We start from the raw sequence: 23,899 nt of genomic DNA on the forward strand, positions 1-23,899 counted from the left end.
TTTAAAGTTTTTTAAATATTTTATTTATCATATATGTTACTTGAAAAATATAAAGAGAACATAAAAATGATTAAATTAATTTTTCTTCATTAAAGTTATCTTAGTTTATGTTTTTAAATTATTTGATTTAAATAAAATGCTTAATATTTTATATTATGTTGTTTAAGATTATTTTTAAAAGGGAAGATTATTTCTTTACTTTAAAATCAATATTATTTTGTGAACTTTCCTTATTATGAATTACACTATATATAAAAGATATAACCATTTTTTAAATTTATAAATTTTCTTGATTATATAGGTTATTCGAAAAGAAAAAGAAAAAGGAAACCAATATAAAAGGGAAAAATATAATAAAACAAATATCTAATAATGATAATTATATTTACAGTATCTATATTTGATTCATTAAGGGTATCATCGTAATCAACCACCATGAGAGGTAACGTGAGCGCGACATATAGGAAACTGACTTCTCAAATAATATTATAAAAATTTAAAAATAAGCGTTTCTACTGTTTTTATTTAAGTTAATAATCCTGATTGTTTTTATTTAAGTTAATGCTGATTGTTTACTATATCTGCATAATTTTTAACCACGTGTCTTTTATTTCATCACTAGTGTTTGTAACACAAGATATGATGCCCATTCACCCAGATCAGTAATGGAATATTTTGACTTTGTGTTTACATTGCAAATGCATGTCGAGATAAGAAAAACATAAATAATGGATAACAGTTAATGCTTTATTGAATTAGAGCATATAAAATCTTTCTCCTAGCTTCCAAGTTTTACTTTGTTAGTATTTGAAATGACATATAGATGTCCGACAAAGAAATACAAGACCGCATATAATATGAACATATAATCTTTCATGTGACAATGATTTAACCAAAGAATCACTTTAGCTTAATCTTAAGACAAGATTTCCTTCATGTCTTCTTTCTTAGTACCTATAGCTCTTTCTCGTCTGTAGACTATCATTTTCAAGTCTGCATGTCAGACCAAAATTAGCTGAGAAAATATATTTTCTATCCAAATGAGAAAAGGATAAGTTGTTTAAAAAAAAAACAAAAAGAGAGTTTCATCAGTTCAAGAATGATTTATTTGTTCATGGCTTGGCTCATGTCCTCAGCCGTACTATGGTATATATCATGGAAACCTTGCTCATAGACACATGCATCTTCATAGATCTTTTCATCCTTATCTTAAGCATTCAAAACCTCTGGAGCTATAAGAGGAACATACTTCTTTAGTTCAGCTTGTATCAGTCTTTTCCCAGCTTAGAAGATGAATACACTGATCTCTTCGAAACCACTACATATGAAAACTGAAAAGAGGACTAAATGAGAAGTGATAGCCTTGGCTTTGCTTGTGTAATTTAAGATTAGCTTTGGCTTAGAGTTAAGCAACTTCTTGATCTTTACACAAACTTAAAGTTCCCAAAGCGCAGCTGCAATCCACATTGCTAAGACTGTCATTACATGAAAATATTAGTCCAAGACAAAAGAAAACTTTGCAGTTTCAGGGTTTGAAATAAGCTGATGCCAAAAACTGGTTCCTGGTCACGGTTGGTTGATTTTGATCATGTTGGTTTCTAACAAAGCTTGAAGAGCTAATAAAATCTTTAAAAGGATAACAGCAATGATACCGGAGAAAGGCGGCACACCGAAATCAGGCCCTGAGCCAGGTAGCCAAAACTCTTTTCTTATTACATGTGAATCAAATACAAAGACACAATAAAATCAGTAAAAATAAACAATAAAATAGAAAGCATTGCAGGTTAAGGGGAAATAATAATCCGAGTGGTGGTACCGCAACATGACAATGTTGGGAGAATATGGGATAATCAATAATATTTATAACGATTAGCAAGAAACTCAAAAATACTAAGAAAATAGCTTACATAAAGAGAATCGGAGTAGTGGAAGGAATTTTTTGATGAGCAAGAGTAAAGACAGAGTCAGTGTTGAAGTGTTCTTGTAGCTCAACATCTGTTCTTGCAATCTATGTCAAAATGTATCTCATGTCTTTAAGAAAAAGGTTACTAAAAAGTTGGATACGCACCTTCCTTGCTACTTCGGGTTCTTCATTTTTCTATCATCTAGGATTGAGAAGTACACAGTTTGACTCATAAGGTCAAAGATGTAGCCTATGAAATTTTTTTTCTCTATATGAATGAATAAATGGGCTTCCTTGGTGGAAGTTACCTTTGCAATACAACCATCTCCGGCTGCAGAAAGAGAGACTCTTTTCATCTATCTTGCTCAGATTCTCATGCACCCAGTGTAGAACCGTCGATGCAGAACCCATCCGGTCAACCGATCATTTGTTTTTTTTTCACGAGGTAAACAAACTCTTTCCCTGCAGAGAAAAATATATATCTTATTTGATTAAATTTGCATCCAGCCTGAACTCAAACTTCCACTGCAAGTGACTTCTTTTAAAGCACATATTGCTATACACAATTAGGGCATGAAACAAAATATCCAGATAGGTTAAACAATGAGGATCGAAAAGATAGAGATCATTGATCGTTACCCGAACACTCCTACATCGGACAATTTTACCAAAGGGAACCTAAAACAGTAGCATATGTTGTCAATAAACATATACAGCCATGCTATTCTTCAATAGAGGAACAAAAAACTATCTAAAGAATCCATATATTTTCAGGGAAGCTAACCCTAGATTTCAATTCACAGCTTATATCAGCAATCCAGGAATCAAGCAAAAATTAACCAAAATGAGATTTTCTGACTCTTAAACTTAAAAATAAACAAACGATGAAGAAAAACAAAAGGAAGACCGATTCCGACCATAACAGCCGAGACAAAAGATCCAACATCAGTGAGGAAAAGCACAAAGATCCGATTGTGACAGTTTCTGAAACTCGGTTGATGAAGGCGAGAACACATGGGTTACGATGTGGTTGAGATTCTACGAAAGAAGGAGCGGCGGAGGGAACGGTTTGGGAAGTGGAGATTGGGAGGATATGAGAGTCCGTGGAATCCATTGTTGCAGAGTTTGAAGGTCTGAGAGAGAAAATATAGAAGATGAAGACATTTACATTAATTAAAGGAAATACAAAACGACGCAATGGAAATTTAACTCAAGAGATTTTCCATGACGATTCGTTTCACTCCACATCGTGAAAGTCAATTGACCATCAATCGTTTGTTTGTGAAGAACAAATCGATCATCGGTGCAGAGCATGGAACTCGAACTACAAAACCAAAGACCACAAAAGCCCAAACCGCGAGTCTATTGTCTGACGTGGAGGAAATGCTGCAACGTGATTGGCTGAATTTTCAGTCTGACGTGGAGGCCTTAAGAGGGCTTTATTTGCTCCTTTTAGTATAGGATAGATCTTTTATGATCCATAGAGCATGATCCTTCTGGTTGTTGCCTTTAACTGCACTAAATGAACATCGATTTGCAACTTTATCCGGATGGATCACAATGATAAGCAAATGAACAACACTTAACTCTGTAGAGTATATAATTAACATACAACATGATTTGATTTGATTTGGCTCGATGTTTATGTCAACTGTTCAGTATCAAGATCAGTATTTTGACGCAATGCTTTCCTCTCATCCTGATCATAGGACAAAGTTCATGTCAACTGTTAGCAAACACTTTAAGGATAAATAAAGAATCTTAAATTCAAGAATAGCTTAAAATCTAGTAAAGAGAATTATAATAGAGAAAAAGACTATGAACAGAGATCGGGTTTTGGCTTAACGTAATGATGTGGAGTTCAGAAGATTCAACTTGAAATATAGAAAACACGCATGTCTAGATTTTGAGCCTAACTCGTTGGCATCTCGAGAAGAAAGCAGCATATTATGATTTGAAAGATTGTGGTAACATCGTGGTGATAGAGACCTAAAAGCAAAAGTGGGCCAAAATCTGATATGATAACTGTAGTTCCCACATCGAAAATTATCAAAAATTTAACTTGATATATAAAGGTGTAAATCCTTCTATCAGATTGTCAATTGGTGGTAGTAGTTCTTCGGGCTAATCCCTGGGGTTATTCTACACTATCAATTGGCTTTTTGAATTAATTAAAAAAATTTATGAAAATATGTTTTCATATTTATATATCAATACTATTATAACAAGAATTTTTTTTTGAATTTACCCTTGACTTTCTAAAGAATATTAATTACAACTAGTGCCAGTGTCATTTATTATTGATGAGATAAAAATAATAATTTTGATCAGATAATTGTGGGGTATATATGAATATCATTTTCATTCTTAATTTGATATAAAAATTAAAAACCAATATAGTCAGCATCACATTAATATATGGAAACGTGAAAATATTATGTGCACTGTCTCTATCTCTATGTAGTATACGTTTAACAAATAACAAACAATCCACTTGACATTGCTCGGCTTTGGTGATAATTTTAGAGATGAGGTCGCCTAAACAATGTCCTCTAGCAATTGTTTAAACAAGTTTGCATGTGAGATTTTTATGCAAACGGAGCAAATTGATGGCTTTATACGTGTTATAATTTTCTACATGTTTTTACAAGTTAATTTTTTCTACCTATGGGCCTATGGCATAAACAAGTTTGCACTCAGAAACTGATATATGATGGCCTTATATCATAATCTTATTTATGTTTTTAAAACTAGTACTAATTATCACGGTGATAAACTATGTCTTGATAAGGTTTATGTTTGATGATCTTAACCTCATAAGTAATTTTTGGTTGACATGGGATTAATCGAAGTAACCATCAGTTTTAGTTCTTCAGAGTATAACATACAACATGATTTGGTTTTGACGAGCATTGGTGGTCTTTAGATTGTACCAGAAGCTTTGCATTCTTCTAGTAGATTAAGCATGTGGTGTTCAGGAGCACTAAGAGATGGTGAGAACCGACGGTTGAGATTGCATTGGCTAGTCAGCGATGGTTTTGTCACAGAGCCATTAGATTCTACATCTACTCCATCTTGAGCAATGGCCAACTCGCCTCGTCTCCTCATTGAAGCCAACACTCTCTCTTTCCATATTCTCCCATCCTGTGCTTAAGAGAAACAGATAACCATTCCTTTTCGTTTTCTTGGAAGTTAAGAGAATAGATGAGGTAAAGATCATACATTGAGAATGGATGGCTCAGGGAGTGGACACTGGATGGGTTGATCATTGTCCAAGGGCTCAATCGGGTGTTCCAGCGGTTCGAACTCTGTTGCTACTTCGATCCCATGAGTTGAATCGGCTAGGTTATTAAGTGAAGCAACAAGATCAGTATTTGGAGGCAATGCTCCCCTGTCATCCTGATGATTAGACAAGGTTCATGTCAACTGTTATTTGAAAGAAGCAAACACTTTAAGGTGAAATAAAGAATAATCTCAGATTCAAGAATAGCTTAAAATCTATTAAAGAGAATTATATAACTGAGAAAAAGATTATGAACACAGAGAATGTTTTGGCTTAGACTAATGATGAGGAGTTCAGAAGACTCAATTTGAACCAAACTAATTAGCATCTCAAGAAGAAAGCAGAATACTAAGAATTCGTGATGCTAGAGAGGAGGACGAAAACGAAAACTTTGAAAAAAACAGAGATATAGACTGAGGCCCAACAGCAAAAGTGAGCCAAAATATGATATGATAAATGAAACTCCCACGTCGGTAATTATCGGAATTGTGATTTAATATATAAAGATGTAAAACTCATCTTTTGATTGTCAATTGATGGGTAGTAGTTCATTTGGCTAACTGCCGTGTGTTATTCTACAACCCTCATCAATTGACCTTTTAAATTAATTAGTAAATTTATGAAATGATTTTTTTTTCTATATTTTTATATGATCAACTAAAGTAAAACTAGTGTTCTGAAAGAACATTCTATGCCGCCGTTTTAGCTGCACCTAAGGCTAAGCCCTTCAAAACATAAGTCAAGCAAACTTTAAAAACTTCAAAATTATAACAAAGATACAGAAACTTTTATCAGAACTCTTTGTTTTAGTAAGGTAGTTCAGACACAAACTATTAGGTAAGTAAAACCACAAGAAAATGGTTTCAACAACATACAGAACTGATTGCAAACTACATTAAAAGATTGACTGCAATAGTAACATATAACAAGTAAGATCAAAACAGCTCCTAACATCAGAGTTCTGGCTTGACATCAACACAATGCAGATAGCATCAAGACAAGACAATAAGGCGGTAACAACTTCAAAGGCGTATAACAAAGAGAGACCGAACTCAAGAAACAAATCTAGCAGAATGTTCCATAAAACTTCACCTTCAAGAGCAAACTATGAAAAGACAATAGATGGAACAAAAAAAAAGGCTTAAGTTTTCTTTGAACCAAAAGAGACACATGAAACTTATACTGGAATAAGACAAGCAAATAGAGGAAAGAGAGCCTACGATGCCACTTTGTGTTCTCCTATGGCCGCTTCTACTAACAGAAAATATGGAGAAAATGCCAACCATGGTACTGATTTGTTTTTTTTTCTTCTTTTGGTTAGAACTCTGATTTTTCAGTTTTGTGGAAAACTATATATTCTTAGACCATCATTAACGCAAGTTTTAATGACGCCTCTTAAGGCAAATTTTTTTAAAAAAATAATAAAAAAAGAAGGAAAGCATAGACTCGCCTCTTCCGTAAGGCGTAGAAGGCCCGCCTCTTCGTTGCCACGCGTCAAGCGTAGAGACACTCTCTCTTCGGTTACGAACGCTTTCGTTCTCTCTTGTTTCCTCTGGAATCTCTAGTCAGCTTCCCAGCATCAGATGAATCGTCTTCTCTCTTCCTCACTTTTGATTGATAATACTCATGATTGGAAGTACAAGCAGAGAGGCCCTTTGGGTATTGTATGTTTCAATTGAATCAATGCTCTCTCTGATGTTTTCCTTGAATCAATAGAGGGAAGGATAATGCAGAAGAAGAGAAGCAGAGCACGGAGCGAAGATCCTTCTTCTTCCGAGAGTATGTACTCTCTTCTCTGTTTGATAATACTTTCTCTTTTGTTTCCCGATAAAATCTAGGGCTTTGTTGAATTGCTCCGTTTGTAAGTGAAAGATCATACTCAGTTTTTAATTGGTAGTTTTGAGTCGGTTGAAAGGTCGAAACTTTTACTTAGTGTTGAATCGTTGTGTTTGTGGATGACATGATTTTTTAGATTGAGACTGTATGTTCAAGTTTGTGTCTTTATGAATGGGCAGGCGAAGAAAAAGTTAAGAGGCATAGAGGAACATAGAAAGAAGATGAGAGGAGAAGTGAGAAGAAGGAAAATAAATCTCACAAGCACCACTGATCAAGTTCGTGTATAGTATTTCTTCAATCGTTTCCTAGTATCTGACCTGATATGCGATAGCAATAGCATGTGATGGCTAGAACCTTTGGTTATTTGTTACAGTCCGGTTAAAATTTGATGTCTTTTTACTGCTTCATCTTGTTTGAGTATCTTGATTTGATGCAAACAGCTAAGCATTGTCAATGTCGATAAGTTAAGAATGCTTGATGGACTGATGGGGTTTGTCTTTGTGTTCTAGTTCTGATATGTAGACAGGGTTTTGTTTTGGTGTGTAGTGAGCTAGAGAGCCAAAAAACGATGTCGTTTACAGGAACGCAGCAGAAATGCAGGGCGTGCGAGAAGACAATGTACGCTATGGAGCTTCTCTCAGCTGATGGTGTCCCTTTTCAGAAGTCTTGATTCAAGTGTTCTCGCTGCAAATCCACCCTTCAAGCTACACAATTGAGGTATGTTCTTAAGCAGCGTGATAGGTAATTATCTAGTGTTACATGAGAGTGGAGCTTTAATAACATAGCAATGGTGGTAGTTTGAACTCTTTGTGCATCGGAACTTAGACAGTGTGTAGGTCTTGTTGAATTGTTCTTTGGTGAATTGCAAAACTTTGAAGTTAGGTGATATGGATAGCCTTTGTACGTTGAGTTAGAGAAAGGTTGTATTATCAGAAACTTGTATAAATGATATGGATAATAAAAGTGTATTCACAAGATCAAATCTTCTTTTTCTAGTTCTTTCTTCCTTCTCAAATTCTTTCAACTTTTTTTTAAGAATCTTTACTTAAGAAACTTGCAATGGAGGACACAAATTTTTGTATCTCTTAACTAAAGTTCTTAACACAAATTTATTATTAAACAAATGATTAAGAGTCTTTAATGGACTCTAGGGATAAAGATGCTCTTAAGTCTTTGAAATTGGTTTCCTTGTCCGATGAGTATATAGATTCTCCAAAGCACCAACGCAGAATAACAAAAGCAGCCACAAAGATGGCTTCTTTAAGTCTCAAGAATATTGCAGTGGACTGATGATTAAATGGTTTATTAGCTCTTTAAAACTTTAAGCTTTGCTTGGCTTCAACAGATTCTCAGTTATGGCTTCTTTCTGTCCAGAGCCGTGCTTACAACTTAATGAAAAATACATTTACCTAGGCCTTCCAAATTTTGTAAAATTTTAAGGGTCCCTAATTACGAAAAAAATTACATAGTAGCTAATGTATTCTTTTAGTTAGATTTTTATTTTTATTTGATTCTAAATTCGAATTTTGTTTTTTTTTAAACTAATTTATGATCAATTTTACTATATTTTATGTAAAATTATAAAGATTCTATTTCTAATTAACTTTAAATATTTGATCCACATTTTCATTTGTGTATATGCTATGAGTTAGATTTATTTTATATATTTATAGAATTTGATTAACAAATTATAATATTTTGAATATATAGTTTATTGTATTTAATTTAAACGCTAAGATTTAGTTTTTTAACAGCGACCAACATTTCAATTCAAAATTTATATTTTTGTTTTTATATTACTAATTCCTATTTTTGATCATTATTTTATTTTTTGGTTTATAAAAGTTTGGTGCAGAAAATTTAGAAAATGTTTAGGTAATAAATCAAAACTTTTTAGTGTTATGTTTATATGTTTTTTCAAAAAAAATATTTTATATAATTCGAATTTAAATAGAACTATTTTCAAAAAAAAGATATCATGTAAATTTTTTTTAACTCGCCTCGGACCCTCAACAACTTTCGCACGGCACTGTTTCTGTCTCACTCTTGCTTTCTTTCGACTTATCTTGCTTTGAAAATTCATACATGTATTATGGATGATTTATTGGCAATATGAAAATGAAATATTCCCCTTGTTAGCTTATAAAAAATGATGTTTTCTGATTCATTTCAGCTTATTAAACTTAACAGAGTAAAGTATTAATTCAATTCACATCGAGAAAACCACTAATCATACTAGTAGCAGGATTGTTTTACTTGATAACACTTAGAATAATTAATTGAGAAAAGCATCTATCAAAACTTGACTAATTCTTTCAACTTAAGAAAATACTCAAAATAGGCTATTTCGAACGTAATTTTTTTTGAAAGGGTTTATAATTCAATATTCTGAAGATCTAGGATTTAAATTTCGATTATTTTCGTAATGTAAAATAATATATATTAGTTTTCCATTTTAGTATATATATAGTTATTATTTACCATATCCAATGCATAAAAAAGGAAGTGATTTTTTTGTTATTTGTTTTCTTTTAACGATTTTTTCCTTTCTGGTATAAATATATCTATTATTTACCTTATTTAATTAATGCATAAAAGTGATTTTTATTTAAGTTTTATTCCTTTTTAACAAGATTTTCCTATCTAGTTTTACGTATATCTGTTTTGAATTTTGGAAATTTGATATTTCAGCCTCTATATAACAAGATTGTAGAACGTAAACTTTGGCATACACACCTTTGCGTCCTAATCAATCTCACATCTTGGCTTCCGTATTCACCTTTTCACCCGCCGTAAAAATATGGACCTGCGAGAATCACTGCGGAAGCAAAACGAGATCGTTCTGAGTTTGTTTAAGCACGTGATCGCCACCACCACCGCCGGAAAACCCTCTAACCGACTCTTTTCCCCGGCGTTAATGAATGTCATCCTCAGCTTCATCGCCGCCAAGTCTCCCGGAGACATCGAAGAAAAGATTCTCTCTTTACTACAGGCTTCTTCGACCGACGAGCTTAACACCGTCTCCTCCAAGATCGTAACCACCGTCCTCGCCGACAGTACACCAAGTGGCGGTCCGACGATCGCGGCAGCGAACGGCGTCTGGAGCGAAAAATCTGTCCCTGTCGATCCTTCTTTCAAGGATATTATAGAGAACTCGTATAAGGCTGCTTTTAACCTAGTTGACTTTCGCAACAAGGTAAATATTTTTTTAAACCTAGTTGACTTTCGCAACAAGTTAAATACTTCCACAAGGCTTTTGTCTGAATCCAAATCACAAATGTTGCTTGAATTAACTTTGAAAAAAAGTAAAAAAAAAACTTAAGATAGCAAAATATCCGTTTAGGCTTGTATATTGATTATATTAATAAATTAATTTGTAATCCTTTAGAATTAACAACTTCTTTGTTGTTTTGTTTATTTAATAGGTTCATGAAGTGGTTGAAGAAGTGAACTCATGGGTTGAGAAGGAGACAAAAGGACTCATCACTGATCTCATCCCCAAAAACTTTGCTTCTCCTGCGACCGATCTCATATTCGCTAATGCATTGTTCTTCAACGGAAGATGGGATCAAGAATTCGATCCATCTCTTACAAAAGATTCAGACTTTCACCGTCTCGATGGAACTACAGTAGGCGTTCCCTTCATGTCCGGCTGCTCTTTAGGATACGATCTCGTAGTTTACGATGGTTTCAAAGTCCTTAACCTACCTTATAGGGGAGGACGTGGTGACTACTACCGTCGCCGTTTCTCTATGCAAATATATCTGCCTGATGAAAAAGATGGGTTGCATGCAATGCTGGAGAGGTTAGCTTCTTCTCGTGGATTCTTGAGTGGCGAAGGAGATATTCCTGGACACTCTGCATATATCGGAGAACTCAAGGTTCCGAGGTTTAAATTCGAGTTTGGTTTTGAAGCCACGGAAGCTCTCGAGGGTTTGGGTTTGGAGCTGCCGGGGGATGTGATCATCCACAAGTCTTGCATTGAGGTAGATGAAGTGGGATCGAAAGCTGCAGCGGCTGCTGCTGAGATCAGTATTGGTTTTTGTATGCCTCCGAAAGAGAAGTATGACTTCGTGGCTGATCACCCGTTTCTCTTCCTTGTCAAAGAAGAGTTCAGCGGACTGGTCCTGTTCCTTGGTCAAGTTACTGATCCTTCAATGCATTAATATGTGTCCAAAGCATTTCAGATTTGCATGTTTATTTGAAATGGTTTTGGTGGATGGTTTTTGAAACTAATAAATTTACTTAGTTCTCTGGCTTTTTTTGTTTTTATCTTTTTAAGATTTTTTTTTCTGAAAGTGTTAGATTAATACAAATCGAGAACATTTTCTTACAATGATTTGTTTGTTTGCTATCGAACTTTGAATTATCAAAGCGTTTAAACTAAAAATAAAACCCAAGTGACTTTTGTTGGCCTCATCTTGATGCGAACTAAACTTGTAGAGCACCTTCAAACACTATTCCTCCTGTTAATATAGTTGAAGAGATCATCCTCATGCTTTCTCATGTGTCCTTTGGTATTAAAGTGAGAATAATGTAGTTTGGAAGACGCAACAAATCAAAAACCGTGACATCTTGTCTCACGTACTGAGTACATTCGGTACTTGTGCGTCAAGCCCTCCATACTTCCTCCAAGTATTGGCATTGGAAGAAGAGATGGTTTCTAGCACATGGTGGTCAGACCAAATTTATAATGTTTTACAGTTTTAAAATTTTTACGAACCGTAGTTTTGAAACAGGTCCCACTTTTGACCCTGCGCGTAAGACCATCATTGGATTAGAGCAATTCTATAAGTTGGATATTATTCCAGTAGTACTCTAGAGTGACGAACAAAAAATAAAAAAATTGTGGTACTCTATTTTAGAGTGAAAAATAGAGTGACGAACAAAAAATAAAAAAATTATTCTATATATAGAGTAAAAAAATGTTTACACTATTATAGAATAGAAAATAGAATACCATTAGAGTATTTTTATTCTAAAATTTATTTGAGAGGTGAGGTTAGAGATGGCTAAGTAAAGTTGGGCCTTTTCTTTTGGGTAGTTGGGCTGCTAAACGGATCCGAAAAGCCTGTGTGTGGTGGCAATATCGTAAATACAGGTGGGTTGAAACCGCGGGCGTTGTGAAGAAAGAGAGTGAAAGGAAAGCGTACAAGAGAAGAGTCTTCGTCGTCGGTCGGTTGGTGGTGGGACTTTGTTTGCTTCATTTATACTTTCTTTCTTTCTTTCTTCTGCTGCAGCGGATCCGAACTGAACAAATGAATCGCCACCACGATCCCAATCCCTTCGATGAAGAAGAAGACGAAATCGTCAATCCCTTCTCGGTAAACCTCCTCCTCCATCTTCCCTACTCTCAGCCTTTCTATTTCTGGATGAGCTTGCCTTTCAAATTCACGATCCGCGTGCTGGTTATGTAGATTTGAGTTTCATATGTTCAATCACGAGAGTGTTAAATGATCTTAGATCTCGAAATGGAATTTGTAGATGTATCAATTGGCTCTGAGTGTATCTTTGTGCTTTACAGAAAGGAGCTGGCGGCGCTGGAAGGCCTGTGGCATCTAGGCCGTTTAACGTTGATGCTACGGTCGATATTCCTTTGGATACAGTGAATGTAAGTGAACACTCTCACTTTCGTTTCTCTGGAATCTAATGTGTGAATTGGTGCAGGACTCTTCAAAGAAACAGAGAGAGCTCTCTGATTGGGAATCTGAGCTTAAGAAGAGAGAAACGGTTAGTATCCCTGACCTCAATCGGTTTAAACCGCGAAGATCTTGATTGAAAATCACAAAGCAAAAATAGTTAGAATAGAAAAACAATCTTTGAAATAGACGAATTGGTTCCAGATTAGCGTTAGTTTGACTGAGTCTGTAGCACATGCTATAAATAGTTTTTATTCTTTGCTGGTTTGATTTTTTTTTCATGAAACTCTTTAATCCATGACTCACACAGGATATTAAACGAAGAGAAGATGCTGTTGCCAAGTGTAAGTCAACATGAGTTGACTTCATGAGACTCACTCTCTACTTTTTTTTTCATTTGTTTTTAATATTGTGCTGATTTTTTTGCTAATGAAACAACATCGAATTGTGTCCGTAGCTGGTGTGAAGACTAGCGATAAAAACTGGCCACCGTTTTTCCCTATCATACACCACGACATTGCTAACGAGATACCAGTTCATGCACAGAAACTGCAGTATCTGGCATTTGCTAGTTGGTTGGGTATGTTTCATTGGTAGCAACTGTATCCTGTTTAGGAGCTGCGTAAACAGTGAACTAATGGGCTTGTTACTGTTCGAGTTTTCAGGTATAGTTTTGTGTCTCGTGTTCAACGTCATTGCTGTGATAGTCTGCTGGATTAAAGGCGGAGGTGAGCTTTTTTTACTCTTAACAATTCACCCTATGAAGTTTGTGATTGGAATGCTGGTTCTAAAATCCTAATGGCAGGTGTCAAAATCTTTTTTCTTGCCACGATCTATGCGCTGCTTGGATGTCCAATTTCATATCTGTTATGGTACAGGCCTCTCTACCGAGCAATGAGGTAATGCCCTCGCTTATACCTGACTATTCCCTGGACTGGAACATATTGCACTGTACCTATAACTGAATTGTTTTCTTATCAACTTGCAGGACTGACAGCGCTCTGAAGTTCGGTTGGTTTTTCTTCTTCTACCTGGTGAGTTTATTGAAATGAACTCTCATCTCTAGATTCGCATTTCGTCTTCACTATATGCAGTTGTACCTTCTATTTTCTTTATAATTGAACTTTGCTCTTAACAGATTCACATTGGGTTCTGCATATTTGCCGCCATTGCTCCTCCGATCATTTTCCGTGGACAATCATTTACGTAAGTCTCAAACATAGCTCCTCTACTTCTTCTCATTCTCAAGATTTGCAGTGCTTCATGTATAGTTATTTTGACAAGTGTCTCACATGGGAAGTTGTAAGTTGTTCTGATAGATTAGAAAGGCCGATTATGACTTAGGATGAGAACTAGAAAAGCTAAGAATCTTAGGTAGTCGTGTGACTACTAACCAGTCATTTGGAAACATTATGTGTCTCTTTATTATAACTAAACCCTTAGGCTCATGAGGCCTCGTCCAAGAGTATGTGTCTCTTTATTATAACTGACTGCCTGTGTTGCGACAAGTGATCCTCATTGTCTTCCAATCTGTAGGGGTGTGCTGGCAGCAATTGATGTAATCAGAGACAGTTTACTAGCCGGGGTATTAACCTTGGCATCCTTTCTATATTCACCACCGATCAGTTTTTTTGTAGCCAACTATTAACCTATCTTAACTTTGATTCTTACTGCAGATCTTCTACTTTGTCGGCTGTGGTCTGTTCTGCTTGGAGTCGCTTCTCAGTCTCTGGGTTCTCCAGGTAATATGATACAAGTTTACCTTTTTCTTCTATATAACTGCTAATGGTTACAAAACCAACATATAAGCCAAGTTCATGCCTTAAATGTGTTTCCACCATTATTGGGATTTCTGCAGAAAATATACATCTACTTCAGGGGAAACAAGTAAACAATGCATATACTAGAGCAAATACCTACTCCTACAATACCGCCCTCTTAGATGGTTTGATTATAGTACTATACTATCTTGCAACTACTGTAATTACCATTTGTGCACTTGTCTGCAATATTACTCTGTTGTGTTTTTTTGTACTATGTGGTGCTGTGTTCTTTGGTTAGTAGTGGCAGTGGCATAAGACATACTCTCTGTTATGTTATTACGTTGAGTATTGAAATTTTTTGGGTTTGCAAAAGAGTATATGTTACCAAAATTCAAATAAGACTATATTCAAACGCAGTCCAAGGTTAACATATGGCACCCAAACAGAACAACTTTTCTTCTATACGAAAATGTAAAGACTAAACAGAGATAGAAGGGAAACACAAAGGCCCTGTTTGTTTCTTCATTTAGATGAATCCATTCAGCTGATCCATTTATGTGCTCCATCTAAATGATCCATTCAAATTTTTGGTCATGTTTGTTTCTCCATTTGATGAGTCATTTGAATGAACCATTTGAATGAATTTTATGTTTGTTTCTCCATTTAGATGAATCATTCAAATGAGTTTAATAACCAAATTACATATATACCCATGTTTTGATTTAATCATATATTTGATATCAATTTTAACTACAGAAAATTTTATTATTCATTCTAAAATATATTTACACTGAAATTATTTTAAAATTAGCATTTTGACATTTATAAATTTTTATTTCATATAAATTTCATATAACTTTATTTATAAAATAGACTCAAATTTTAATAATTTTTTAATAAACTTTCAAACAACTCTAAGTAGATATTCAAATTTTAATAAACTTTCAAACAGTTCAAAGTAAATATTCAAATAAAGTAGATATTCAAATGCCAACAATAATGTTTATAAAACTGAAATTTAAAAAATGTCTAGTATGGAAGTCTAGTTCCTCTTGCCATCTCCATAGTAATACATGACAAATTCAAATGGGAAATCAATACATAACATAAACAGAAGCAAACCCATAAACGAATTCAAACATATAAGCATAGATCTATGAAGAAGAAGATCAAACCGGTGAGAGAGACGACGAGAGAGACGGCGAGAGAGACGGCGAGAGAGACGGCGAGAGAGACGGCGAGAGAGAGAGGACGAGAGAGAGAGAGAGACGGCGAGAGAGAGAGAGACGGCGAGAGAGAGAGAGACGGCGAGAGAGAGAGCGACGGTGAGGTGAGAGCTTCAAGCTCCTTTCATGGTGGCTAGAGAGAGAGGACGAGAGAGAGGACGAGAGAGAGAGAGACGGCGAGAGGGTGAGAGAGAGAGAGAGAGAGAGAGAGAGAGAGAGAGAGAGAGAGAGAGAGAGCTTCAAGCTCCTTTCATGGTGGCTAGAGAGAAATTGAGATTTGAGTTTATTGCAGAGAGAAAGCTACGACGAAAAAAAAAATGAAATTAGGTTTGTAATATTTGAGTTTTCTCAAGGGCAAAATCGACATTTAGATATTTCGACTGAATCATCTCCATCTAACTGCTTCGTTTCGGTTCATTCAACTGAACCATCTCCATCCAACCTAATTTTCGAAAATCATTCAACTGATCCATTCGAATGAGTGATGTTTTTTGTGTCCAAACGAACAACGCGCTCAGCTTCAGCCAAATGATTCAGTTGAATGAAGAAACGAACATGGCCAAAAGCTAAAACTTTAAACTGAACCTGATAGAACAGTACTATGTTGCTGATATTTGATGGTCCCAAACTTGTTACCAATGTATCAGCAACATGTACTATGTTCTGATATTCGATGGTCCCAACCTTGTTACCAATGTATCTTAATTTCTTTAGAGATCAAAATTCAGTAATAATAGTACTGCTGATGTTTATCAAAATACTTTTATGTTAAAACTTTCCATCATTTGTGAAATGTATTATATCTATTTGTATATAATTTAGTTTAGGAAACTTATGATTTTGTTAAGAAAATAACCTCTATATAAGTTGATCAATCGTCTTGTTCTTTAGTTTCATGGACTAATTAAAGTACCAGACCCACAAAGATATCAAAAAGAAAAAAGTTCACGTACAAACTGAAAACTCTGTTGCAGTTTAGTAGCCTTGGATGAACGTAGCCAAATCTACAACCGTTGATATATGAAGTTCTGTTGTAAAACTTAACCGTTTTCTAAAAATAAACGCTGTAAGCGGGAAAGTCAGAGTCTGCCGTCGTTAGCCCTAACTTAAGTCCCAAGTTAGCAAATTTTCTACCTGTTCCACATTTGTCTTTCTCCTTTCTCTGTTCTCCTTTGTCCCCTGATATACCAAAACCAATTCAAAGCCCTAAACAAATTTCTCCGACCACATGGAATCTCGAGGTTCTTCTGATCAAGACAATGAACATATCGTCCAAGTTAGACAAGCTCTGATGTTTCCCGACGGAGGAAAATTCGAAGGTCTCCGAACGGCACGTTTCTTGAATCACACAACAACCTCCATAGACGACGACGTTTTCGAGCTTCCTCTCGACGCCTTCCTGACGTCAGAACCAGAGAAACTCTCCTTCTCCGGATGGGGCTCTCCCTCGGTGAATTGGATAGAGTGGGTGAACACCATGGCCGAGTCCAACGCCACGATGTGGCGTAGATCAGGAGTCTACGACGCGATCATGGCGTCGCGGTACCAGATAACGAAGCAAGACGATCTGATGACGGCGTTGGTGGAGAAATGGTGCATAGAGACTAACTCCTTCGTGTTCCCTTGGGGAGAAGCGACGGTGACGTTGGAGGATATGATCGTTCTCGGCGGGTTCTCGGCTATAGGGAACAACGTGTTGGCTTCGGTGAAACGAGACTCGATGAAGTCGGTTGAGGAGAAGCTGAAGAGAGCGAAACGTGAGATCGATGCGAGTTCGATGAAGAGGTGTTGCGTTGGTTTGTGGATGATGGAGATGATGAACTCTGGGAATGAGATTGAGCATGAGGCGTTCTTGGTTTCTTGGCTTTCACGTTTCGTCTTCCCTAATTCAGGTTTTCTTTAAATGCCTAGAGGTTCTAAATCCAAAAGCATGTACATATTCTAGAACTATTTTAAATTAATTCTCCTCAGGAGGAAAAACCCAAAATTAAATTCATGATCCCTTAAATCCTTATTATGAAATATATATATGAGTTTTAACCATGGTTCAAAAAATCGGTAACTCAATCATATTTATTTAAAAATTTGATTTATACACATTGTTTTAGATCCGTTAATATCGATTTAAATTAGTCTAAATATTTTTAATTAAGTAATATGGTTGGTACAAATTTTTAGTTTTGAATATTTAATTTTGATAACTCATCAACATAATTTTATAATTAAACAACAAAACTAAAATATTTTATATCTATGTAAGAAAAATATAATAAATCAATATTTCATTAACACTTGTATAATAGCTAGTAATTTACAAAGTGCCTAGTTACCTTTTTGCGACTTTTTTTTTGAACATTGGTTTCAACTTTCAACCACTAGGCTAACTCCACTTTGTTAATTCAGGTGATCTCGTGAGGGAGAAGCTCTTTGCAGCTGCGGTTCAGCTCGCTAGAGGTGTTAGGCTTGCGCTTGCTCCTGCGGTTCTTGCCGGGATCTACAGCAGTCTTGGAGTTTTGAAGAAACAGCTCGTTGGTGGCTCCGGAGAGGAAGAAACGGTGGTCACTGCTACATCCCCGTTTCAGTTTGTGCAAGTGTGGGCTTGGGAGAGGTTCATGGACGTGCGGCCACCTGGCCAGCCTAGCCAGCTAAAGCCTCACGAGCCAAGAATGGCTCTATGGCACCATCACGGCGGTGGTCAAGAGGCAAACCAGAGTCTCAAAAGTATCCGAACCGTTCTTGATTCCGCTAAAGAGAGTTTCCATCACCGTCCGTACACAAAACCTTTGAAGAACTTTAAGTCTCCTAAGTTCTACTTAGAAGATGACTGTTGGGTGTCTTTGGAGGATGAAGACATTGTAGCGTTTGGTCGGTGTTTGAGATGCTCTAAGCTGGTGGGTTTGAACTGCATTGAGCCTTATTATCCTCACCGTGTGGCGTTGCAGTTTGGTTATGATCAAGATGTTCCTGGAGTAGTCCCCGTGGTGCTGACGGAGTCGCCGGAGCTGGCTTGGAAGGATTATATAAGGCCGATTACAGATGAAATGATTTACATTCCGTCTAGGCTCCGGCGAGCTGATGTTACGGTAAAGTATATAAGATGGTGGAAACAGTCTGTTACTACTCTACAGGCCATGGCTAAGAGAAGTACACATAAGGTTCTGAAAGAGAAACCCACAGAGACGACAACTTCAACAACAACAATGGTTAAATCTTCTCCTCCAAGAACCTCTAAAACAGTAGGATCAAAAGCAGAGTTGAAGGGAGGGAGTTTAAAGACGGTGAGTGATAAAAGCAGCTCTGCAAAGAGTCTCACAGGTTCGGAGAAAGCGAAGCCTTTGAAGAAGGTTGAATTGGTCAAGAAGCCATTGTCTAAGTTGACAAAGACTCCAAGAAGATCAGTGGATGAAGCCAAAGAACGTAAAGGAGGACCAGGACCAAGGGTCTCGCAGGAGATAAAGGCTCATAGCCATGTGAATATTCTACTTCCCGGTTCAGCTGCTAGCTCACCAAAGACTCAACAGTCACTCTCTCAAAAGCAAACCTCTAAAAGTAAATGATTATGTTATAACTGCTCTATCTCATTGACTCATTATGACGCGCTTTTGTTTGTTTCTAACTTGTTACTAGCTAGTGCAGGTTCTCATGTAATAAGACCAAAAGCATTACCTGTTAAGTCACCAAGACCACAAGCTTCAAAAGGACCAAAGGGTTCATCATCTTCTTCTGTTTCTCCTTCTTTAACAAGCAAAAAGTCATCCCCAAAAGCTATTACCTCGCATCAGAGTTCAATATCTAAAGCCCCACCTGCTCTTAAGAAGAGAAATGCTGCTGATCAACGAATCAAAGCTCATACCAAACAAGAAACTCGACTCAGCAGCAAAGGAGGAGACGAAGCGTTGATGAACACATTGAAGGCTATGAGCGAGATAATGAAGTTAGAGGAACACGTAGGTGAAGGGGGTGAAGTGATGTATCAAATACCAAAACAACAATTCGAAGTTTTGAGCCAAGGAGTTCAAGATGTTCTTCATGAATTGCAGTCTATTAAGTCCGCAATGAACATCGAAAAATCATCATAAGAGTTTTATCCAACAACATGATTGATGATCCATATGATTTAGATCTTAGTCCCTTTCTTGTAATTGTTTTTTCTTACCTCATTGATCAGAATCTTCACATCTTTTAAGAGAAACCAAAAATGGTCTACACACCATCCTCTTTTGCTTACTATCCTGCATGATAAGTAGAAACAAAAGAAAAGAAGAAGCACCTCTATGTTTACTAAGTGGCAGCAACCAAATCAGGAGGAACAGAAGCAAGATCAAGCACCCAAGACTCTCTCGAACCAGCTCGAGCTTGATCTTCCGGCAGCTTCTTAGCCGGAATCTGATGAGAGAGCAAGGCCGCAACATCATCTTTCTCAACCCACCTGACCGCATTACACCCGTAATCCCGTCTCTTGAACAAGTTGCTAGACTCCTCGTTAACCTTCTCCAAATAGGCTACACTCAAGCCATACGCATCGCTATACATAGTCAAACACACAACAATCTCATAGCGTCTGGTCTTTCTCCTCTGAAGACCTGAGTTTATCTCAGAGTAAACAGCCCAGACCGAGCCTTTCCTAGGATATATCTGGTATACTTCTCGTGCAACCCTCTCGCAGTTGACAACGTGAGAGAAGGGTTTCACTTGTTCAACCAAAGCTTTCTCTGAAACCCTGAACCTCCCACAAGAACTGATCTTCACCCAAGAGATCAGTTTCTCCCTCTCAAAATCTAACCAGCTCATCCATACCTTAAAAGGGTTCAAAGAGACGACTTCACTAACCAAACAGTAACTCCGAGGCATTCTGTCATCATCACCACCATCGTACACCGCCCAAACCTGCCCTTTCTTGAAGCTTCTAGGCATCCTGTCTTTATCAAAATCATACAATTCACAATCCTCGTCTGCCATGTAGTTTTCTTGGTTCAACTTACCACAATCCCTCTTCCTATTAACCCGTGGGACGTATTCTAAGTCCACTATCTCACTTAACTCCTTGTTGTTCGTCTTCTTCTTCTTCTTTTTATTACTCTTATTCTTTAAAGCTTCTTTCTCCTTGTTAGTACTCATCTCCATCAAAGTGTCATCACCGGAAGATAGCTCATGTTCTTCTCTAGAGACTCTAGTGCTATTTTCCTCAGTGATCTTCAACTTCACCTTCGGTTTCTTTCTCTTCAAAACTGATTGCATTTCAGCTAGAGTCATCATCCCTTCATCTTCTTCATCCAACCTCTCATGTCTATCTAAAGCTTCTGCTTCCTCCTCTCTCATCTCCCCTGCCTCACTCCCTCTTCTCAGACTCACACCACCCTCACCAACGCGCTTCTTCCTCCTCGTATAAGTTATAATCTTGGAAGAACAAGCTCCATTCGAAACCGTCGACGTTTCACCATCACAAGCACCAATCTCGCCCTGAACCCTAATCCTCAACTTCATATCATACTCACTCCTCCTAACCTTATCAGACAAAACCTCAAAAGCCTCATTCACAAGCCTAAACCCTTCCTCACACCCCACATACCGATTCTCATCAGGACGCAACACCAAAGCTAGCTTCCTATACTGTTCCTTTATAGCATCGATGTGAGAGAAAGGCTCTACCTTTAGAATCTTGTACCACTCCGGCGCATCTCCGTCGGAGGCGGTGACCATGGAGGATACACCTTCCGTGTCCGGAGACAAGGCGAGAGCTTTACGCGCGTGATTCAGAGCTGAAGTCAAGTAGCCGCTGTTGAATTTCGATTCCGCTAGGGTCTTGTGGTGTATTGCGTTGTTACAAGTGTCTCCGTGGTCTGATCCTGAAGCTGCCATTGCTATCTATACTTAGGTGTTGATTTTTTGTTTGTGTTTAGTTTATTTAGTTTTTCATTTTTGTTTTTCCAAAAATTTATTTTTAATCCAATCAAAATTTTTAGATTTTGTAAAACTCGGTTTTTTGCCGATCAATTTTTTTCACAAATAGATTTTGAAAAATTCTCTCAAATAGACATTTTTAAAAAAATTTGTCACAAAAATAGACCTAAACAAATAAAACGATCAAAATAGACTTTTATATTTTAAAATTTTTAATATTTTTTAGTTTTTAAAATTTGAAATCATACCCCCAAAATCCCACGCCTTAACTCTAAACTCTAAATCATAAACTCTAAATCCTAAATTCTAAACCATAAACCCAAAAATATACCCTTAAATATAATCTTTTGGTCATTTTGATTCTTAAAAACTATACTTGTGACAAAAACTTTTTAGGTATATTCTAGAGAATTGCTAGTAGATTTTTCTAAAGTTTAGGAAAACAATTTTTTTCAAAATTTTGATCGCTGATGAAGAAAAATAGAAATTTTCATATTTACCACTTTTTGGTATCATTATTCATGTTTACTATAAAATATACTTTCAAAAATATCTTCTTCGTTAAGTGATAAAAAACTCTTATAAATTTATTATATATATAATAAATATTTAAATAAATAAAAAAATAAAAATAAATAAAAAATTTATGTTTTGAGTTATATTTTTTTGAATTTTTTTTTGAATTTTTTTTGAATTTTTTTCAAAGTTTTTTTTGAAGGTCAAAAATTATTTAATTTTTTATTATATTTTTTAAGTATTTATTTATATATTTTTAGAATCATAAATTTCACATTTCAAAACCCTACCATACCCCTCCACTCTAAACCTTAATCTTAATTAATTAATCTTAGAGTTTTTTTTAATTCTAGATAATTATGCTATTACAATTATGAGAAATATTATAAACGGTTCTAGAGCCGACAATTTTACTTGTCGTATGAAGATTCACGCCTGACTGCATCACCTGAGTCACCCTACGAGATCCACATTTGGCGGTACTTCTTGTGCCATGCTGCAGATCTCTTGTAAATCTTTTTCTCCCTTAATTCACATAATCTAACGGAAGTCTTCTCGGATCAGTTAGAAACTTTAATTAACGTGAATGTTGGTAACCTCATAAATATCACCAATTAAGTTATAAATTTCATTCAGTAGCCCAAATATTCATTAATAAACATGAATTAACAAGAAAATGTTAAAAAGTCATTATAATTTTAGAGAAAATACAAGTTTATTAAACATTGACCAAACGACATCCACGGAGGTCATCTAGTAGACTTCCACAGAAGTCGTCCATTTAGGTCGACACGAACGACTTCAATCTAAGTATTCCAGACGACTAAAATATAAGTCGTCTGGTCAACGCAGAGGTTATTTTTGCAATTGACTTTGAAATCTGTTATTTGAGATGACTGAAAAATAAGTCGTCTACTTTTGTTTGGTTAAAAAAAACACTCCAAAAAGCTAGACGACTTACATTTCAGTCGTCATAGGTTAGTTTTGCATTTAACTAGATTATTTCAGAAGTTTGACTTTCCTGACGACTTACATTTCAGTCATCTCGTAAAAATTAAAATATCAATATTTTTAAAAAACTAGACGACTTACAATTAAGTCGTCATAGATTAGTTTTGCAACTGAAAAAAAAACTTCAATATTTAATTATATATAGACGACTTACAATTCAGTCGTCCGTCAGACGACTTACTTGTAAGTCATCCAGGATTTACGAGGTTTGACCAGAATCTCGGAATAAAATCCTGGATGACTTATAAGTAAGTCGTCGGACGGATGACTGAATTGTAAGTCGTTTGGGTATAATTAAATATTGAAGTTTTTTTCAATTGCAAAACTAACCTATAACGACTTAATTGTAAGTCGTCTACTGTTAATAAAATATTGATATTTCAATTTTTACCAGACGACTGAAATGTAAGTCATCCGGGAAAGTCAAACTTCTGAAATAATTCAGTCAAATGCAAAACTAACCTATGATCACTGAAATGTAAGTCGTCTAGGTTCTTTGGAGATTTTTTTATAACAAAAAAAATCAAACGACTTAACTTTCAGTCGTCTCGGATAACAAATTTCTAAGTCAATTGCAAAAATAACATCTGCGTTGACCAGACGACTTCGAGGTAAGTCGTCTACTGCCAGACGACTTCCCATGTAAGTCGTCTGACGAACATATCTGGAAAAAAAATTCTATTTCATACCTTAAATTGGTGAGATAACTTCCGTAGCACACATAAGACTTCTCCAAGCACACAAAATCTTAAACGAATGTGACCCACCCAGAATCGTTAGCTTATATGACTCTATGAACCATAAAAAATGTAGAATCAAAA

The 23,899-nt window shown here is 36.0% G+C and overlaps 5 protein-coding genes across 30 annotated transcripts; 3 read left to right on the forward strand and 2 right to left on the reverse strand.

The window, feature by feature from the left end:
* Positions 1-908: 908 nt before the first annotated feature.
* Positions 909-6,857, reverse strand: LOC103867346. 25 transcript variants are annotated; one of them, XM_033291629.1, is made up of 7 exons: positions 6,407-6,857; positions 5,126-5,302; positions 2,821-5,047; positions 2,543-2,581; positions 2,212-2,365; positions 2,069-2,105; positions 1,042-1,995 (listed from the first exon to the last, which is right to left on the reverse strand). In XM_033291629.1, the coding sequence occupies exons 1-3, from the start codon at positions 6,470-6,472 to the stop codon at positions 4,826-4,828; spliced, it is 465 nt and encodes a 154-aa protein (XP_033147520.1). In that variant the 5' UTR covers positions 6,473-6,857; the 3' UTR covers positions 1,042-1,995; positions 2,069-2,105; positions 2,212-2,365; positions 2,543-2,581; positions 2,821-4,825. The 25 variants fall into 25 exon arrangements, with proteins under 25 accessions (XP_033147535.1, XP_033147532.1, XP_033147520.1 ...); XM_033291643.1 differs by having other exon boundaries at positions 1,042-1,475; positions 1,653-1,703; positions 1,908-1,995; positions 2,069-2,581; XM_033291642.1 differs by having other exon boundaries at positions 1,042-1,454; positions 1,653-1,708; positions 1,908-1,995; positions 2,069-2,581.
* A 43-nt stretch (positions 6,858-6,900) lies between these two features.
* Positions 6,901-11,868, forward strand: LOC103867348 (serpin-ZX). Of its 2 annotated transcripts, XM_033291619.1 has the most exons (4): positions 6,901-6,965; positions 7,202-7,297; positions 7,569-10,218; positions 10,448-11,868. In XM_033291619.1, exons 3-4 carry the CDS (start codon positions 9,823-9,825, stop codon positions 11,186-11,188), a joined length of 1,137 nt encoding a protein of 378 aa, XP_033147510.1. In that variant the 5' UTR covers positions 6,901-6,965; positions 7,202-7,297; positions 7,569-9,822; the 3' UTR covers positions 11,189-11,868. The 2 variants fall into 2 exon arrangements, with proteins under 2 accessions (XP_033147510.1, XP_033147509.1); XM_033291618.1 differs by having other exon boundaries at positions 6,909-6,965; positions 7,202-10,218.
* Positions 11,869-12,116: 248 nt separating this feature from the next.
* On the forward strand, positions 12,117-14,796 carry LOC103867350 (secretory carrier-associated membrane protein 4). The gene is made up of 12 exons (XM_009145410.2): positions 12,117-12,346; positions 12,547-12,633; positions 12,690-12,752; positions 12,972-13,005; positions 13,119-13,241; positions 13,327-13,389; positions 13,467-13,560; positions 13,650-13,695; positions 13,800-13,867; positions 14,198-14,246; positions 14,338-14,403; positions 14,520-14,796. Exons 1-12 carry the CDS (start codon positions 12,281-12,283, stop codon positions 14,550-14,552), a joined length of 792 nt encoding a protein of 263 aa, XP_009143658.1. The 5' UTR covers positions 12,117-12,280; the 3' UTR covers positions 14,553-14,796.
* A 248-nt stretch (positions 14,797-15,044) lies between these two features.
* On the forward strand, positions 15,045-19,966 carry LOC103867796. Its single transcript, XM_033291617.1, has 3 exons — positions 15,045-17,542; positions 18,054-19,199; positions 19,287-19,966. The coding sequence occupies exons 1-3, from the start codon at positions 16,879-16,881 to the stop codon at positions 19,727-19,729; spliced, it is 2,253 nt and encodes a 750-aa protein (XP_033147508.1). The 5' UTR covers positions 15,045-16,878; the 3' UTR covers positions 19,730-19,966.
* LOC103867797 lies at positions 19,711-22,124 on the reverse strand. Its single transcript, XM_009145886.3, has one exon. It carries the CDS (start codon positions 21,507-21,509, stop codon positions 19,932-19,934), a length of 1,578 nt encoding a protein of 525 aa, XP_009144134.1. The 5' UTR covers positions 21,510-22,124; the 3' UTR covers positions 19,711-19,931.
* Positions 22,125-23,899: the final 1,775 nt, after the last annotated feature.

The sequence above is a fragment of the Brassica rapa genome, chromosome A05, assembly GCF_000309985.2.
Source record: "Brassica rapa cultivar Chiifu-401-42 chromosome A05, CAAS_Brap_v3.01, whole genome shotgun sequence".
Classification (NCBI taxonomy): Eukaryota; Viridiplantae; Streptophyta; class Magnoliopsida; order Brassicales; family Brassicaceae; genus Brassica; species Brassica rapa.

What these genes read in the sequence shown, in the direction of transcription:
- LOC103867796 (XM_033291617.1), top strand. Translation starts at nt 16,879, where the DNA reads ATGGAATCTCGAGGTTCTTCTGATCAAGACAATGAACATATCGTCCAA. An exon ending in TTTCGTCTTCCCTAATTCAG is followed by an intron (nt 17,543 to 18,053) that starts GTTTTCTTTAAA and finishes TTGTTAATTCAG; the next exon opens with GTGATCTCGTGAGGGAGAAG. An exon ending in TCAAAAGCAAACCTCTAAAA is followed by an intron (nt 19,200 to 19,286) that starts GTAAATGATTAT and finishes TAGCTAGTGCAG; the next exon opens with GTTCTCATGTAATAAGACCA.
- LOC103867348 (XM_033291619.1), top strand. Translation starts at nt 9,823, where the DNA reads ATGGACCTGCGAGAATCACTGCGGAAGCAAAACGAGATCGTTCTGAGT. An exon ending in TAGTTGACTTTCGCAACAAG is followed by an intron (nt 10,219 to 10,447) that starts GTAAATATTTTT and finishes TTTATTTAATAG; the next exon opens with GTTCATGAAGTGGTTGAAGA.
- LOC103867797 (XM_009145886.3), bottom strand. Translation starts at nt 21,509, where the DNA reads ATGGCAGCTTCAGGATCAGACCACGGAGACACTTGTAACAACGCAATA.
- LOC103867346 (XM_033291644.1), bottom strand. Translation starts at nt 6,472, where the DNA reads ATGGTTGGCATTTTCTCCATATTTTCTGTTAGTAGAAGCGGCCATAGG. An exon ending in GGAGAACACAAAGTGGCATC is followed by an intron (nt 5,303 to 6,406) that starts GTAGGCTCTCTT and finishes TCTAATCATCAG; the next exon opens with GATGACAGGGGAGCATTGCC. An exon ending in CTGAGCCATCCATTCTCAAT is followed by an intron (nt 5,048 to 5,125) that starts GTATGATCTTTA and finishes TCTTAAGCACAG; the next exon opens with GATGGGAGAATATGGAAAGA.
- LOC103867350 (XM_009145410.2), top strand. Translation starts at nt 12,281, where the DNA reads ATGAATCGCCACCACGATCCCAATCCCTTCGATGAAGAAGAAGACGAA. An exon ending in CCTCTCTACCGAGCAATGAG is followed by an intron (nt 13,561 to 13,649) that starts GTAATGCCCTCG and finishes ATCAACTTGCAG; the next exon opens with GACTGACAGCGCTCTGAAGT. An exon ending in TTCCGTGGACAATCATTTAC is followed by an intron (nt 13,868 to 14,197) that starts GTAAGTCTCAAA and finishes TCCAATCTGTAG; the next exon opens with GGGTGTGCTGGCAGCAATTG.